This window comes from Tupaia chinensis, unplaced genomic scaffold, assembly GCF_000334495.1.
Source record: "Tupaia chinensis unplaced genomic scaffold, TupChi_1.0 Scaffold000549_1, whole genome shotgun sequence".
Taxonomy (NCBI): Eukaryota; Metazoa; Chordata; class Mammalia; order Scandentia; family Tupaiidae; genus Tupaia; species Tupaia belangeri.
In genome coordinates, this window is record NW_006160061.1 from 525,705 (window position 1) to 543,674 (window position 17,970).

Here is a 17,970-nt window from a genome sequence, read left to right on the forward strand (position 1 = left end):
ACCCAGACTTGTGCCCCTCCCCTGGCCAGCCACTTCCATCGAGGGCCCCAGAACAACCTCCTTCCTCTCTAACCCCCTTCTTTTGGCTTCAGGAATCATAAAACCTGCCTCGCTCTGTCTTCGGTCGCTTTTGTAAAGGTGGGGGGGGGTGGAGAGGGGGGGTGGAGCTCTTCTTTCTTCTTCCTTCCCTCCCTCTCCCAGACTTCCCTTTCTTTCTTATCCTTCCTTCTTCCTTGCCTCTTTTTTTCCGCCCTAAGTTTGTTACATTTAAATAAATTCTCCCAGATCACTCCCACTCCATTAGAAAGCCGTCCGTCGCGGGCGAGACGGAGTCAGGCATAGGCGGAGGCCCGCGCATTCGCAAGCACCATCTGGCACCTGCGATTGATCATCGTCACTTTACATCCGCCCAGAGGTGAGAGGGGCGGCACGTAAAGGACACGTAGAGCTGCCGTGACCCAGTTCCTCGGAAACTTTCCATTGCTGTCAGCCCTCCCCTACACTCTCACATCGCCCATCAAACCAGAAGAGTGCAGTGACCTCTGCCTGGCCTTCCGAGTTGCAAAAGAGGCAAAGTAGGAATAGCTAGGCAAGGTTCGACCCTTAGCTTCCCCCACCGCCCCGTCCAACAGCCCCCAGTCGAGCGAGCGCCGGGAACGAGCAGCGCCCGAGCAGAAGCGGCCCGCGCAGATCAGCCAGACTGCGGCGCGCGTCGGAGGCTCCTGGGAAACTCTCACGGCTCCCGGACTTTCGAAAAGAGAGAGTGAAGGGCCCAGGCGCGCGAAGTCTGCAAGTGAGCGCTCAACCAGGCACCTGTTCCTCCCGCGCCACCGTCTTCCCACCCCTCGGACCCGCGCTCCGGAGACAACAGCCTGCTGCCGCGATGAATCCCACGCTAGGCAACCAGACCGACGTGGCGGGCCTGTTCCTGGCCAACAGCAGTGAGGCGCTGGAGCGCGCCGTGCGCTGCTGCACCCAGGCGTCCGTGGTGACCGACGACGGCTTCGCGGAGGGCGGCCCAGACGAGCGCAGCCTGTACATTATGCGCGTGGTGCAGATCGCTGTCATGTGCGTGCTGTCGCTCACGGTGGTCTTTGGCATCTTCTTCCTCGGCTGCAACCTGCTCATCAAGTCCGAGGGCATGATCAACTTCCTGGTGAAGGACCGGAGACCGTCTAAGGAGGTGGAGGCGGTGGTGGTGGGGCCCTACTGACCGGCCCTCTGGCCCGGGAGGCAGCAGCCCCCACGCCTCCCCACTTTGCCAGCCCCGCTGCGCCCCATCTCCATCTGAGACTGGGCAAAGCAAACCTGTCGGAGTCAATTAATTCTCTCGACTTCTGCCTTTCGGGATGAAGCGACCAGTTTCTCGCTCGCCCTCTGGAAGTCCCCGTGCTTGGCTGTAGGAGGAGGGAGCCTGACTTGGTACTCAGCAAGCAGCAGGTGGCAAAGAAAGGGTGATGGGGCGCAGAACTTTGGAAGCTGCCTTTTGTGGATGCCGGGAGACCGAAGGCGCGAAGGCCCTTCTCCACCCGCAGGTGGGCCAAGCGCTGGGGGCAGGTGGAGAGGGCGGGCAGGGATGCACCTAGGGGCACCCATCGCCTGGTGACCGGAAAAGTAACCCGTTTATACGCCATGCAACAGACCTAATGGGGACATACAAATACGTATCGGGATTCGCGCCCACTCCCTCCCACTCCCCTCAGCCTTGATGGGGGAGAGGCTACAAATATCTTTGATTGATTGTAACGTGCCGTTTTAAGGGATTTTGTGTTTGTTTGCTTGAATATAAGTATTTGATAAGTCCTTTTCTGTCCTAGTGACCTGTGTGCCTGCCTGGGGGTTAGAGTTTTGTCATGGTTGGGAGAAAGGGTGGGGGGAGAGGGGCGCCTGCGAATGTGAACGGGGTGAGTTGTTCTAGTGCATTTCCTCTGGGTCTTTTTGTGGGGCTAGCACTCCAGCTGGCTCCTGGACAAACCCAGAATAGAACTTGTAGCTTGTGACTGCACGGTTTACGCCACAAAAGTGCTCTTGACATCCGTGATACCATTTTGACTTTTTTTTCTCTTATTTAACATTTCCTTAATAAATGCAAGATTTAAGTGTTTTGTTCCTGGCCTCCTGGTGGTCATTCTGCACTCCCAGGCAGAAGGGAACTGGCGTCGATGTGGACTCCCTGGGCTGGGGAGTTCACCTGGAGAGCTGTGATTCAACTCCTGGATCCAGTGGAGAGGAGAGGTGGGGGCCAGATGGAGAGGCCAGGGGATGAGTGACACACAGCCAAGCCTCAGGCACAGGAGTCGACCTGGAGTCAGTGTCCTTTGTTTTCTCTTATAGTAAATATTTTATATTTCATTTAGTCTCAGCTCTCAGCTAAACCAGACGACAGGCAGGCCCCTGAGGGAAGATTACTCTTCAATGCTAGGCTCCAGCAAGAACACAGGGCTACACCGCTAATGAAAGGAAGAGAGGCCTGCTGGCCTTAGGGAGCAGATCTCTCCCCTGACCAGGGCCAGCAGGACAGTGTTGGGATGCTTTTCAAGGTACAATAAAAAGATAAAAGGTGAGAAAAAGTAGTTGCTAAAGTACATAATGATGCTCATACTCCCTGGAGTAAACCATTGTTACTAAAACATGGTATGTATTATTGTCTTTGCCATATTACCATGGTGGTTGGTGATAGGACCAGGTTAAGAGACCAGGCCTGTATTTGTTTAACTAAAAGTAATCTGCCCTAGGCCATGCAATGGTTCAGAGGAGTTAGCCATGGTCCTGAATGTCCTAGCTGAGTATTACTACTAAAACTTGGAAAGGTTATGCCCATGTGGAGATCCAGAGGCTTGCAAGCACATTTGGGGCTCAGAAATTCAACATCGTTCAAAACAGCAGCCTAGAAAATGGTGCTTGTGAAAATAACCAAAGGGAACATTTTGATGCCTACGGTAGGATCCTATATATTTCAGAACAATCCTATACATTTTTAAAATGAAAGGATACACTATGATGCTATAGTGATTAAATTTTGAAGACTTCACAAAAGCACCTCTAACTAAGACTGATTAAAATTAAATAGCAGGAAATCGTCTCATTTACTCAGAAAAAAATCACTACTGGTGGAAACACTGACTCAAAGGGTTAAGATCAAAAAGCTTGAGTACTCTTTAACATCCCATCCACTTTTAAGTGTCCATTTCTCTCAAAGTGAGTCTTGCCAGAATTACAACCTAGTCTATTTTTTGAGGAATTCTGATAAGTATCAGGCTTAAAAAAAAAAAAAAGATTTTGAAGTTTTGTTCCTGTTTTGTCAAGCAGGTAAGAATTTGTTTTTTGTTTGTTTGTTTGAGATTTTTTGCTTTGTTTTTGTTTTGGTATCCAGAGTATCTGGGGTGGGATTGGATCAACCAATAGCAGCAGGTAGGGTGAGTCTGTGAAGTCAATTTACTTCTGCTAGGAGGTGGGGCAGGAAATGGAAAATTCTTATTTCGTAGAGAGGGCTTATTTTGTAGAACATTTTTGTGGCACCAAGTTAATCTGCTGCCTCCATGGTTCAAAGGGAAAAAAAAAAGAATGATACGTTTACCCTGGGACGAACAGACATTTAAAATTTCATTCAGAGTTTTGTGGTTGCACTGAAAGACAGCTGCAGGCCCCTTCTTCCTGCAGAGTTATTAACCCACCAGTGAAGTTTGTGCTTTGGGATGGAAACAAATCAGCCACAGTTTGTAGAAATCTTGCTTTCTACTCTGCTGTGAGTGAGGTGCCTGCTTAATAGCCAATTTCAGATCAGGAGGGGCTTTAAAACTTACAGTTAATTGTAAATGGAGTGTATAAAACAGAAGTATGCATTTTAAACCAAAGTCCTGAAATTTGAGAAAGGAACCTTCCTAAAGTTGTTATTCCTCTTAATATTTCTTCATAGCTCTTTCTACTTTTCCATTTCCTTATCTTAACTATCCAGATTAGTTCTCTTACCTCTAGAAACTGATCATGAGAAAAACCCAAACCTGCAAATTTTAGTCCGTAGGTAGAAGAGAAATGTGAATACAGCTCTGTAATCTATGAACTATGCATCATAGGGAAATGCACACGGCCTGAAATGCACATAGCCCTGGGGACTATTTCCTGCCAACAATCCTCTCTAGCCCTTAGATCCATTTGTTACTTAGAGAGATGCCAAGTGCTTCTGGTTTTTATAGATGAGACGGTGTGTGCAAGAAGCTTTTTACACTCCCTATTCCTTGATGGCCATAAGGCAGCCACTTTCTCAGGCCCCATACCACTCCCTCTCTTACTCTGCCTTTGACTCTCTTTGTCTATCTTTTTAACAAATATATTGAATGAAACTTTTTAATCCTTCCCAGGATTTATGGAGTGTCAGTCCTTTTCCACAGACATGCTATAAGGAAAATAGGTTTTGAAACTCACTCACTGTGTTTCACCAAAGAAAGGAAATTAGGAATTGAGAGGGATAAATAATACAAACAGGCAGGTTTGACCATCCCAGGCTTACATTCATCATGTAGTCAATAATTAGTGGGAGGCCATGAGAGAGGGAGAGAGAAAGAAAGAGAAAGCTTCCTGTAAAAGCTTGCTTGATCTGGCATGGCCCAGAGGGAATTATCTGATATGTCCTGAAACCCTTCTAGAAATTCAGCATACACAGAGAGAGGTTTTTGTGAGTTGCAGCTAGTGGATTAGCAGGATCCCAGGATGGGCACACAGCCACTGACGTCTCTAAGCCTTATTGGGTGGCCTTCATATAACTGAATTAGCTAGTCATTTTTCTTAAGATTGTTGCTATGAATCTCCCCACTCTCTGAAAATGTAGCAAGTACTTGAGTGTTAGGCACATAGAGAGAGGTCAAAGCAGAGGTCACACCACTCTGTCATGTCTAATATCACACTCTCCTGATAGATGGTCCCTACCTTCTGGTTCCCACATCACGCTGGCTTCTCACTGGATCCCAAGTCAGTCCTTTTATTATGTCTTCCTATGCCAACTCTGAGTGAGCCCAGGAAAGGCACATTGGTCCAAGATACTTGAAATTTTGGGTTGACCCCTAAGCAGCTGGTTGATCCTATGACTAAACTAAGGAAGTTGGATCCTAAAAGGATATTCTAATTCTAGGATTCTAGGAATTAATTTAATATTTTCTTGTCCCTTAAGATATTTCATCAATCTTTTCATTATATATCTTAAAAATATTTTTATCTTCCCAGTCTTGGTCTTCCTTATAGAATATTTTCCTCACAAAAGTCAAGTGCGACTCAACTTCAGATATGTTATTCACAAAAATCGGAACAAAATTTTAGACTCCGAGCCAGGCCTCAGTAGAGAGCAGTTTCAAACCTTATAGATCACTCACCATCTAGCCTGTGCCTTAAATATTCCAGTTCTCCGTATCCTCATTAGATAAAGTGATGAGAGCAAAACCCAGGAGTAAGTGATTCTGCTAGGTACACATTCAAATTACTATGTGCATTTATTTATTTATTTATTTATTTATTTATTTATTTATTTATTTATTTATTTATTTATTTATTTATTTATTTATTTATTTATTTATTTATTTATTTATTTATTTATTTATTTATTTATTTATTTATTTATTTATTTATTTATTTATTTATTTATTTATTTATTTATTTATTTATTTATTTATTTATTTATTTATTTATTTATTTATTCATTTATTTATTGTATATAGAAACTATCCTGGTATGTGACGGCTGACTAACAGCCAATGTTTCTCCCCCAAAGCATTTATCCCTTTGAGCTTCTGCAACAGCACACAGCAGCTGTTCCACACGCAGTTTAGAGCCTTCCTTAGCCCTGGCATATTATACTTGTCACTTTAGGGACAATGCCAGAAAAGGATTCCAGGGTTCAGTTTGTTCTGTGAGACTCAAACCTAGTTTGAAAGCCTGTTGAAGTAGCAAGTCTGAAGCAATCCTCCAAACAGGAATCAATAAATCTTTTCTCCACCTGCCAAACCCCATTTAGACATGTGCACAATAGCTCCAATGGGATATGTTTTAAAGTCAGCTCCTGCCGTCTTAATTGTTTCCTCATGTCGGAATTTAAAGGCTCAATGGTTATTTCCACAGCCAGTATCACTTTGTCCTCCTTTCCAGGTTTTTGTATTAATTTAAATGCTTAAAAATTGGAAAGTCCAGAATTAATTTTATACCCTCAGCTGTAATTTTTAAATTCTTGGAAGTCTATCTAGGAAAAGTAAAGTATATAATATCAGTCATTCATCATTTATGGTGATTATAATTAAAGTTGCCTAAATTTACATTTATTTTATTCATTTCATTATTTTTATTATATTTGAGAAAATCAAAATACTTCAGCGGGAGCATCTGCAAGAATTGTCATAAAGATAATTCGATGCATTTTTAAATACTCTTCAGTCGCTTTGCAAACCCTGGCTTGTTTCTAACCTAAATAACAATACATACTAAATGAGAATTAACAAGGGTTATTTTCATTTATTTGACTATGTACATTTAGAAGGATAATGGGTAGTTTACTTTCCTAAATATGCTCAAGGACTTGCCTGCTCAAATATTTTGAGTGAGTAAATGCAGGCATAGTGATCGATGGAAAAAAGGTCATCTGTCATAGTGCTAGAACAAAACTCTGCCCTACCCCCACCTCCCATTTTAAACTGGTTTCCTTTAGATAGTAAGATTTTATGAACTCGTACCTCAAATAGTCACATAGTATTATTAAGCACCCATATGTACATTGTATATCACTACTTATTACTGGAAAAAATAAGACAGTCTTCATCCATGTGAACCATCAAACAAAGGCACGCACACACACACAAGGGCAGGCATGTGATCTATCCACAAGAGTCAGATGATAAATTGTTCCCCTTTACTATTTCTGCAATGCATAGTAATGTAAATATATAAACGTAATTATGCTACATGTCACATAATTTGTTACAGAGAGAAAAGGATAGCTTTTCTCATTAACGTATTTTTTTCATGTTTGATTTCTACTCTCACCAATGCCCTTCTCACTTGCACTCGTTCCCTCACCCACATCTAAAGATATACTGCCCTGAGAGAGTCATTGATTTTTATCAGACCAAGACTACAGATGTCTGATTGCTTTGGGAAAAGAATCCCTCTGGGATCCAGAGTGTTCTCTTTTGCTTTATTTATTTTCCTATAAATTGAGCAGGATTGTGTAGTTCATATTTTAAGTAGTATTGATTAAGTCAGGTGTATGCACACATATTCACATACTCAGTGTTTCCCATACTGTATACGCATGAAACATGTTTATAGTCCTACTAACAGTCAGCATACACAAGTACACATTTCCCAATTCTTTGTTTTACATTATTTGTTTGCAGCAAAACAACACATGGAAAATGCTGCAGGTAAATCATCTCCAACTGTTCAGTAAATAAAATTTATATGAAGTTCCTGGAATCTTACAATACATCTATATCTTGAGATATATGCTTCAATCTTCATCTAAGAACCAAGAAGAAAAAAGAAGCTAAAAGCCTAAGAGACACAAGAGTCAAAGATAATTTATTATACATGCCTGAAAATCTTTAAAAGCTAAGCTAAGAGAAATGAGAGGACCATAAATTTAAAGGAGGTCAATGAAAACAAAAAGACTCTATCAACTAAATTCTCGTGAAATGTACAGGCAGATTCTGAATTCTCAGAATGGTGGTTAGGAAATTGTACATGGAGAGGACTTAATAAAAGGATCAAAGACCGCTGAGTGGAAAGGCTAGGCATTTTGAGAAAAATGTGAGAGAGAGTTAATTCCTTCTCCATTTCTCTTTTCTTTTCTGTGGGATTTTGGACTAATTGTAAACATCCTGTTAGCTGGCATAATTTTCTCATATCCAAAGGACAAAGAAACCTTGCCAGGCTATCTTATCTTTATCATCAATAAATATTTATTATTTAGTATCCATTATAGTCATGACTCTGCACAAGGTAGGTACTAACTTAGACTTTGGAAGTTGAATGCAAAGTATTATGTGTTTTTTTTTTTTTTTCTCCTCCCAGAGGGCATGTACACTCACTGGAAAGAGACATGGGGGTGGGGGTGGTGAAGGGAGAGAGTGAGAAAAGGCCCCTTCTAGAACATGGTCATGCCACAGTCCTTTCCCTTCTATCTCTACCTCATTTCAGGATTTTGGGCACGCACGTCCACGCACCAGGTGCGTTTTTCAAGCTACCTGGTTTGGAACTCATGCCATGCAGGTGGCTATGTGGAATCTAGTCACCTTAACCACCAGACCATGGGCTGGCCAAGTAGCAGGGAATATAACTGAGAGTGCTTTGATTCCATCCAGTCTGCTGTTTGACTCATTTGCAGTTGTTTTATAGATCCAGGTATATGAGCCACACATACGCATAGCTTCTTCCTTTATAAATGAAGTACTTTTCTCATAAATAATATGGAGTATGAACTACTCTAACAGTTTAATTTGACTTTTCTCCACATCTTCAAGTATACACAGTTTGTTCTACTTTGTCTATTCAAACTCAAGATGAACTTGAACATGGAAGGCCTGAAGAAAATATTCCAAAATAATTCCTTGAGATTACATATATTTTTCTACAAGTTTGCCTCAGAAATAAGTATCTCATTTACTTCTCCCATGGTAAATTTTCCAGTGATTGAATGATTAACAAAAATGATAAAGTGTAAAATATACTCCCCTACATTCCATACATGAACTTTCTAAGAAAATGATATGGCCTTATTTTAAGTAATAAAAAATCCCCTAAAATAATCAAATGTTCAAACTAGAATGAACTGCATTAATTAATACTCCAAATTGTGATCAGCATAAAATTAGTTCAAGCTAATTTTATAAAGAAAACTGAATGTACTGACTTACATGACTTGTAAGTTCAAGAAGACAGGTGCATCAAACATGCTAGAAGCTATATCTGCTGTCATCCAGACTCTCCATTGCTCAAAAAATCTCTTTTTATTTGAGAAAAGAAAAAAAAAATGCTGATTCCCCAAGGCACAAACTTACATTTTACCACCTTAATAATTCCAACAGAAAGAGGTTGTCTTTTCCTGGAAAGAGTTCTGGTTATGTGTCAATTGCTGAACAAACCTCTGTCATGGGAGATAGGTGTAGGAAAAGGAGTGTACTCAATTGATGATCACTGTTCTGTTTGTTTGTTTGTTTTAGAAGTTTTTGCTATAGGGCGTGTGCACTCACCAGAAAGACAGAGAGAGGCAGAGAGACAGAAAGCGAGACATCACCCCGCAGGGGGCATGACCACACAGAAATCCCTTCTCTTCCACTCTCCTCTTGGGATCTTGGGCACGCACACACACGCACCTGGCGTGAGTTTAAGCCACTGGGTCCAGGACTTGAACTGTGGTCTAGTACATGGGAGTCCAGCAACATAGCCATTACGCCAACTGCTGGTCCCAGTGATCACTGTTACCCTTACAACAAAAGGGGAAAGAATAAGGGGAAGTAGAGTCATTTCTAGTCAAATCACGAGGCCATGAGTCCTTTCAGGAGAAGGGATTTTGCTATCAGAAGAAACAAGAGGCCTACAATTGTCACCCAGTTCAATGAAATCAAAACCTAGAAAAATTATGCCATTTCCTTAGTTTCTGGCAACTATTCAGTGGTAGAGCTTGTACTAGAACCAATATCTCTTGACTCTTACTATAGTATTCCCTTTAAAGCTATTTACTCTTTCAGAAAGATTGAGGAGGGCAAGCTTTTTATAATTTCTTAAAGGGTTCTCTGTGTTGAGCTAATAAAGCTCAAAGTACTCTGGACAATTGCCTAGAATTGTGAGCAGACATTGCTACCACTTTGTACCTGATAATATGAATTTGAAACAGTCTCTATTCATGAGGATAAACTAATTTGTCCTCCCAAGACCTAGCTAAGCATAAAAATGTCTCTAATAGAAGATGATTTTATAGTTAAAAATCTTAATATGGTAAATTAATAGACAAAATTAAACAGACTCATTTGCTGAAAGATTTGTGAACATCATGACTCTCCATGAGAGTAATAAAATAACATTACCCAAGTTGATTTGACAGACTCATTTTGGTGAAGTCTCTGTAGTGATCCATCTTGTTTGGAAATGCTGCCCAGTAACACACAAAATATTTTTATTACCTTTTTTGAATCCTCTCTAGTTTTGTTTTTGTTTTAGTTTAGTTTTGTTTTGTTTTGTTTTTCTCAACTGTCCTTCATCAAAACTCATCCTGATAAATCAGAGTTGTCTTAGCTTTCTTATCCACATCAAAATTGAACTATCATTGTTCATTTGTTGGGGTTTCCAGCTGCTTTGCCTGTTCTGCACATCTGACTAAGGAAATTGCCTCACTAACTGCAAGGAGCTGCTTTGCAGGCATCTTCTCCTATTCTGCAACTTTCACCAGGGGGCTTCTTGATTCTTATTCAGAAGTGTTGGGGAGGACAGGGAGACTTGATGGTGTGGTTGACAGAAGAAAATTGTCAACCATAAAGACTGGTGTTTAGGAGCTTGTTTCTCATAGGGCTTATCACAACAGGTAAGCTCATCTCCTCTTCAGACTTCCAGCTGTGAGAGTCTGAGTGAGGGCTAGAAGCACAATGTTCTCAGTGGAGGGTCTCTGCATTTGCCACATACATACATAATAGCCTGCAAGGCACACTTGTACAAATAGAAGAGAACGCTCTTTTTTAGACAATGTATCCTCTTTTTCTTGGCATGATGGCTCTTCCACATTTTGACGATTTCTTTTTTCAGGAAATGGTAGGTTTAAAATGACAACTTTTAATAGATAATAATGTAAGTCATTCTTTAGATGTGTGATTTACTTTGTGGTTAATCCTTGACTGATTGCTTTATGCCCAACAGCTTAATTATACACCTTTTGCTCAGTGACAGTTTTTTATACTACTTTATATCAATTTATAATACCCTGAGTCAGTATTTGGTGTCTAGTCTTAATATTTGACTACTGAGGCAAAATTCATTACCCAGTGGTTTATAAAACCTTGGTCAATGACATAGTAAATCATGTGCTATTCTGGTCTATTTGAAAAGGTTTCCAAGACTATTTGGATTTTCTTTTTAAAAACTTAAATATCTAAGTTTTTTTTCTCAATGAATAATAAAGAGTTTTGTTAATTTTTTAAAAATTTCAAGTCTCTAATAGTTAAAATGTTTTTAAGTAGAAACTTTTAAGTATACTAAATTGGTGAACTCTGGAAAATAGCAGATGTTTCACGTAGACAATAGCAAGAACCAAATTATAATACTAAAAATTTGGGGCTCACACAGTGGCATAACAGTAAAATGAGATACTCCTCAAGGCAATTCCACTTAGGAAGGTTGCAAGTCATGTCTACAGATCCCAGAGTATGTGGGGACATACCTGCCTATCATCTGGACTGGCTGAAGGTACAGGTTGGGCTGTGGCATAGGACCTTCTTGGAGTGCTTTTTCTGTCTCAGTTTTTACTCATTCATGGAATAAATAAATAAATTTTTGTAAATTCTGCCTCAGATAAGGGGCTAATAACCAGAGTACACAGGGAACTCAAGTTGCTTATCCCCCCAAAATGATTAAATCAGTTAAAAGATGGGGAAATGAGCTGAACAAGTAATTCTTTAAGGAAGACATATGAACAGCCCAAAAGCATATGAAAAAATGCTCAACATCCTTCATCATAAGAGAGATGCAGATCAAAACCACAATGAGATATCATCTAACCCTAGTCAGACTAGTGGAAATTAAAAATACAGAAGATGGTAAGTGTTCGTGGGACTGTGGTGAAAGGGGACCTCTTCTACATTGTTGGTGGGAATGTAAATTGGTCCAGCCACTGTGGAGAACAATATGGAGGCTCCTCAAAGACCTACAAATAAAACTATCATATCATCCAGCAATTCCATTCCTGGGTATCTGCCCAAAGGACAGGAGAATGCTCAGTTGGAAAAGTGCTTGCAGATCTCTGTTTAATGCAGCATTATTCACAATTGCTAAGACATTGAACCAACCCAAATGTCCACGAAGAGATGAATGGATTGAAAAAGTGTGGTACATAGACTCCATGAAATACTGTTCAGCCATAAAAAACAACAAGATTGTGGAATCTGATAGAGAGTGGACAAATATGGAAGATGTATTGCAGAGTAAAGCAAGCCAGGCTTGTAACATATACCAACTCTCTGCACTCTATGGTAGAGAGTGAAAGGATGGAGGACATAAAAGCATTGAAAATAGCTATGAACACTGGAGACAGTGTGGGAGGGGGAGAGAGAGGGAGAAAGGAGAGCGTAGAGAGGGAAATCAAGGAGAAAAAGAGAGGTGAGACATTTGTGGAACACAGAAATGGTTTATTACCTGTTGATGATAACATGTATAGCATCTTCTACTGGACTGAAGTACATTTCACATTGGGTAAATTCACTTTGAAAGCTAAGTGTGTATAGTGATTGAATGTATAAAATAAATTAAAATAAAATACTAAAAAAAAATTGGACATTACCCTATATCTTAAAGGCAAATTTGCTGAAGGATTCCTTAGTTTTTTTCAAAAATAAACATCTACTTCCAAATTAAAGTAAATCTGCACCTTTATATGAAATTATATATCTCAAATATTATAATAGTGATTAAATTTTACTGAATTATTTGCATTTGATAAATGCATTTTAATATTGTAACATCATACTTCCATTTTATAAAGGAAACAATGATTTCCTCGCCTACTGAGAGAAAGAAAAACTATACAAAAGATGAACCTTGGCTATTTGATGTTGGGTTTCATTTCATGCTTAATGTGCTGTGTAGAGAAAGAAAGAAAATGTGAATAGTGTTCCATGATTCAATGATATTTTAAGATAAAACATTTTCAATTTATGATTCTACGAATTCAGAAAGAGTGCTTAGACACTGAAAAGAGAGCAATGAAGCAGTTTATGACCAGCAAGAGTACTGCCTTCTTAGACTTTGTGTTACCTGGCATGTAGCAGCCACTTAATAAAGGTTGAGTTAAGTTATGAACCTTTTTTTTAGAAGACAAGGTTTTGCTGTCACAATCTTCCTGCCTCAGCCTTCTAGCTGGATGATAGGTGTGTGCCACCATGTCTTTTTTTTTAGATAAAGTCTTGCCATGTTGCTCATACTAACCTCAAGCTTACAATCCTCCTCTTCAACTGCCAAAGGTGCTGGAATTACAGGCTGCAGCCACCCTGCCAGGCCTCTAGGTTGTACCAGGAATTAAACTCAGGTCTCCCATGTGGTCCCAGCCTGAGGAGCTTAATAGCATGCCACTGAGACTGGGCCAACAAATTTTAATACTCCTGTTTCATAAAATTGTAGACCACTGTAAAAGCTCATCTGACCTTTTGCTATCCTATTTTTTTTTTTTTTTTTGGAGAGGTTTTTCACTATAGGGCACGTGCGCTCGCCAGACAGACAGAGAGAGACAGAGAGATAGAAAGCGAGAAATCACCCCCCAGGGGGGATGGTCACGCCGCAATCCCTTCTCCTCCATTCTCCTCTCTGGATCTTGGGCACGCACGCACACGCGCCCGGCGTGAGTTTTAAGCCACCGGGTCCGGGACGCGAACCGCGGTGGTATACGTGGGAGTCCAGCGACATAGCCATTACGCTAACTCCTGGTTCCCTATCCTATTTTCAACTAAAAAGTGAATGCAGAGTTATTTTAAAAGAATTTTACTCTGGGCTGATTCTAAAGCACTGAATCACAATATTATATGGTCCTATTTCACATATTCCCTTCTCACTATTGTCCTCCAATGAGATTGGATTGTTGACATGATTGATTTTCAAATTCGGTTCATGGAAATTTGGTTGACATCAAATGAATTTTGTAGATTATTGTCATCATTATTCATTTATGAGTGATTAGTAATAACTGCTAGTATTAATCATACTTGATACATTACATATGTTGTTCCAAAGTCCTTACAACTCTAGAAGTTAGTATTACCCCACTCCCATAGAGAGAAAATGGAGTGACTGAGGGGCTAGACACTTTCCAAGGTCACTGCAATGTAATGTTATTGTGCTAAGATGTAAATTTAGGTCTGAGAGCATCACAAACCAAGTGTTTTTTCCACTCTTCCACCCTGCTAATTCATCTGGCGAAGGCATAGCAGTAAAGAAAGTTTCTGTTTTCTCACACACATGGAGCTTTGTCATTAACAACTTGGATCCACCCCTACAGCTTTGAGTAATGATTTCACAGAGAGGAGATGCAAAGCAATTTATCATTTTGGTAGATCTAGAGTTTGCCTATAGCAGATGGCTCCAGGAGGTGGGAATGTGGATTTCAAAGAGGCAATTCAAAATGAGCCTCAACTTGTCCAATTATACAACCCCTTACTTGGAAATGTATGGAAATGTAAAAATACATATTTTGTCTTTCAAGTCATAATTTCAAGATCTCTAGTATTCACTTACATCATGTTGCACAAACTACTTTCCATCAAACTCTGCCTGCAATATAATCCTGACTAAGATATATTACAGTATTCTAAATATTTGTCCTTATTGAAAGACAGAGACAGAGAGATAGAAAGTGAGAAATTACCCCCCAGGGGGGATGGTCATGCCACAATCGCTTCTCCTCCAGCCTCCTCTCGGGATCTTGGGCACGCAAGCACACGCACCTGGCGTGAGTTTAAGCCACTGGGTCCAGGACTCGAACTGTGGTCAACTACATGGGAGTTCAGCGACATAGCCATTACGCTAACTGCTGATCCCCTTATTTGCATAATATTGACAATTTACTTTAAATTAAAATAAGTTTTGTAGACTAGACTTTATGATAAAGTTATAATAATTTACTTATTGAGCACGTCTTTTATATTTGCCCTTTTCTAAGTACTTTCCAAGTGTTGGGTGACACAGTCTTCACTACGATCTTATGATGTACTTTCATTCTCCTTGATAAGAAAATTGATATGCAGAGGGATGATATGTTAATTGACCAAATATGGATACCAAATGACTCTAAAAGATTTGTGTAGTGGTCTGATTTTAATAAAATAAAATTAAATCCAGAAAAATGTAAGGCTCCTGTATTTGAGTCTAGAACCACTGCACAAATAAAGAGTGGGGAACATGTGGCTTCTCCACACTTAATATCTACTAAAGATGTAGAGATTTCATTCCAGAAGAGGCTGTAGACAAGTAAAAAGAATATTGAGCTTGCTGAAATACTGAACTTAATCAGCTTTCATGGAAACACAGATTCTGAGAAGGGTGAGGCAAGGGTTCAGCTCTCCTTTGGTTTTTGTTGTTGTTGTCATTAGTCCAATCTTAGAATGGGATATGGTCTAAATGTAATTTATTTATTTATTTATTCATTCATTCATTTATTTATTCTATTAATGAGAGAGATATTTATTTGTTCATTCCATGAATAAGAGAGACACGTATCACCCAGTAGGATCTTCAGGCAATGATTCACTCCCACCTGCCACCAGCCGTGGATCATGGGCATGTGTACACTCAGCATTCTTGGAAGGTCTCTGGACATGAACTTGAAATCCTCTCATAAGGGTCAGACCTAAGAGTGCCATGTTTTACTATTGTGCCACCATCTGTCCCCCTAAGGCTATATTTTTAAAAAATTGTAAACAAACTCGCATAAACTCTAAAGAAAGCAACCACACTGGTAAAGGTTCTAACACTGTGTTGAATGAAAAATGGTCAAAGAGCTAGCAGCATTTACTGTTGAGGAGACAATAAGATAGCTGTCCTCTGATATCTGAAGAACTACCACAAACAGGGAGGATTATGTTCGTTAAACATATACTCAAGTACTAAAACTGGAAACAGTAAGAAAAGGATAGTACACATGAGAGAATTTAAGTCTTAAGCAAGCTCTTTCTAAAAGAGTTGTGCAAATGTGAAGTGACCTGTCTTAGGAGAGAATAAATTTTGTTACTGGATGACCATGCAGCAGAGATATTACAAAGGAGATTCAAGAATTAGATGGATGGTCACACTAGATCTTTGGTGATTTTTTTTCAATTTGCTAGAGGACACTCATGATTGCTAGAGAGACAGAGAGAAAGTGAGAAAGCACTCCTCCACCCCCACCATGATTAACAGCTATGCAACAATTCCTTCTCCTTCACTTCTCCCTCCTTTCAGTATTTAGGACATGCATCCACATACTCTGGCATGTTTTTTAAGCCACTAATTCCAGGACTCTAATCACATGGTAAGCCAGTGTGGGATTCAGCAGCCTTAACCACCAAACCACTAGCTGGCTCTAGGTGCATTTCAATCTCATGATTTTATTATTTTAGACTCTTTTTTTTTTTTTTTGGAGAGGTTTTCGCTATAGGGTGCGTGTGCTCGCCAGACAGACAGAGAGAGACATAGAGACAGAAAGCGAGAAATCACCCCCCTGGGGGGGTGGTCATGTCACAATGCCTTCTCCTCCATTCTCCTCTCAGGATCTTGGGCATGCACGCACACGCGCCCGGTGTGAGTTTTAAGGCACCGGGTCCAGGATGAGAACAGGGGTCGACTACGTGGGAGTCCAGAGACAGCCATTACGCTAACTGCTCGTTCCCATTATTTTAGACTTATGTTGGACAATAAAGCATGGGCACCCACCAGAGATCTCTGCTGTCTGGCCTCAGCCAGCAGCAATTTGCTAGAAACTTTGGGAAAAGCCTGCCCAATTTACAGGAGTTGGGCAGTTATGGAAGTAGCAAGACCTGCAGTACAAATAAGAAAGCTCGGTTTTCCCTTTTCACTCATATGCCTACCTTTTCTCACAACTCCTCCACTGTGCTAAAATAATCTTTTATTACATCTTTGCCATAAATATCATAGGTTTCTGATTTCACTTCTAAATGAACCACTCCTAATTGGCTTGTTCACAAATTACACTCAAAATGACTTTGAAATCATTTAACTGAGGCAGGTACAGACATAGCCTCTCGGCTTTACCCAAGTTCAAAGGCTAGTCCCTATATTAAGCTCCCTTCCTCTAAAAGAAAATTAAACTGGCTCAGGGGCATCCATTTATCGAAAACAAAAGGATCCCTGAGGTACAGACTCTCATGGATTTAACAAGATTTTGTTTCCTCACTACGTGGGTAAGAGGTGTTAATGGATAAATCATTCTTCCTAATGTGGCATTAGATGTAGTCTCTACACACTAAATAATCAAATATAAGAAACATTTCATTGTTTCTAGGAAAGAAAACGTAATGGCTTTATGTCTCAAGGCTTAAGTACAAACACAGAATTAAGTTCATAATTACAACATTGTGCTTCAGAACCTCTACAGAACTGCAGAACATAGACCTTGATCTAAAGGATATGAGTTTTTGGTAGTGTGTGCCCAAAATACCCTTCCACAATACTGTGTTGTTTACAAAGTCATTTTTCCTAAGGGAAAATACAAAGTAGTATTTCTCTTTTCCAACAACAGTAATGTTTCAGGCTAGACTTCTTTACAGATAGTAGAGGCATTCTTAGTGGACACATACATGTGGAAACATGAAGACCACCTTTCTGAACACTGAATGATTCTGTTTATCAAATCGGGAAGAGAAGAAATAATAAGCTTCACTGAGCAGGAGACAACTCATTCATCCTAAATCAAAATAAGTTCCATAGAAATTGTACCATTTTGCTGCTTATTTCCAATCTCTGGTTTCAGAGCTTTATATATGGGTCTTGTGTTAAGTAGATATCTAGTTTTTGCAAAGTTTATAATACTCTCCACACATCGCCTGCTGTTTATAATCACATGTTTCAATGAAGGTAATGCATACATTTTCATTGCTTAAATGTCTTGTTAAATATACATTTTATATTTTGTAATAAAAAGAATAAAATCAGAGAGTCGTAAGACCTGAGTAATCTATTTCTAGGTGACACTGCCCTTACACATACACATATCTATTATCAAAAATGTCCTGACCTAGTTTTGCAACA

The 17,970-nt window shown here is 40.0% G+C and overlaps 1 protein-coding gene across 1 annotated transcript; it reads left to right on the top strand.

Annotated features, from left to right (window-relative positions):
* The first annotated feature begins 635 nt into the window (after positions 1 to 635).
* On the top strand, positions 636 to 2,082 carry RPRM (reprimo, TP53 dependent G2 arrest mediator homolog). Its single transcript, XM_006157617.3, has one exon. It carries the CDS (start codon positions 884 to 886, stop codon positions 1,211 to 1,213), a length of 330 nt encoding a protein of 109 aa, XP_006157679.1. The 5' UTR covers positions 636 to 883; the 3' UTR covers positions 1,214 to 2,082.
* The last annotated feature ends 15,888 nt before the right edge of the window (positions 2,083 to 17,970 follow it).

Coding starts and splice junctions, on each gene's coding strand:
- RPRM (XM_006157617.3), top strand. CDS start 884: ATGAATCCCACGCTAGGCAACCAGACCGACGTGGCGGGCCTGTTCCTG.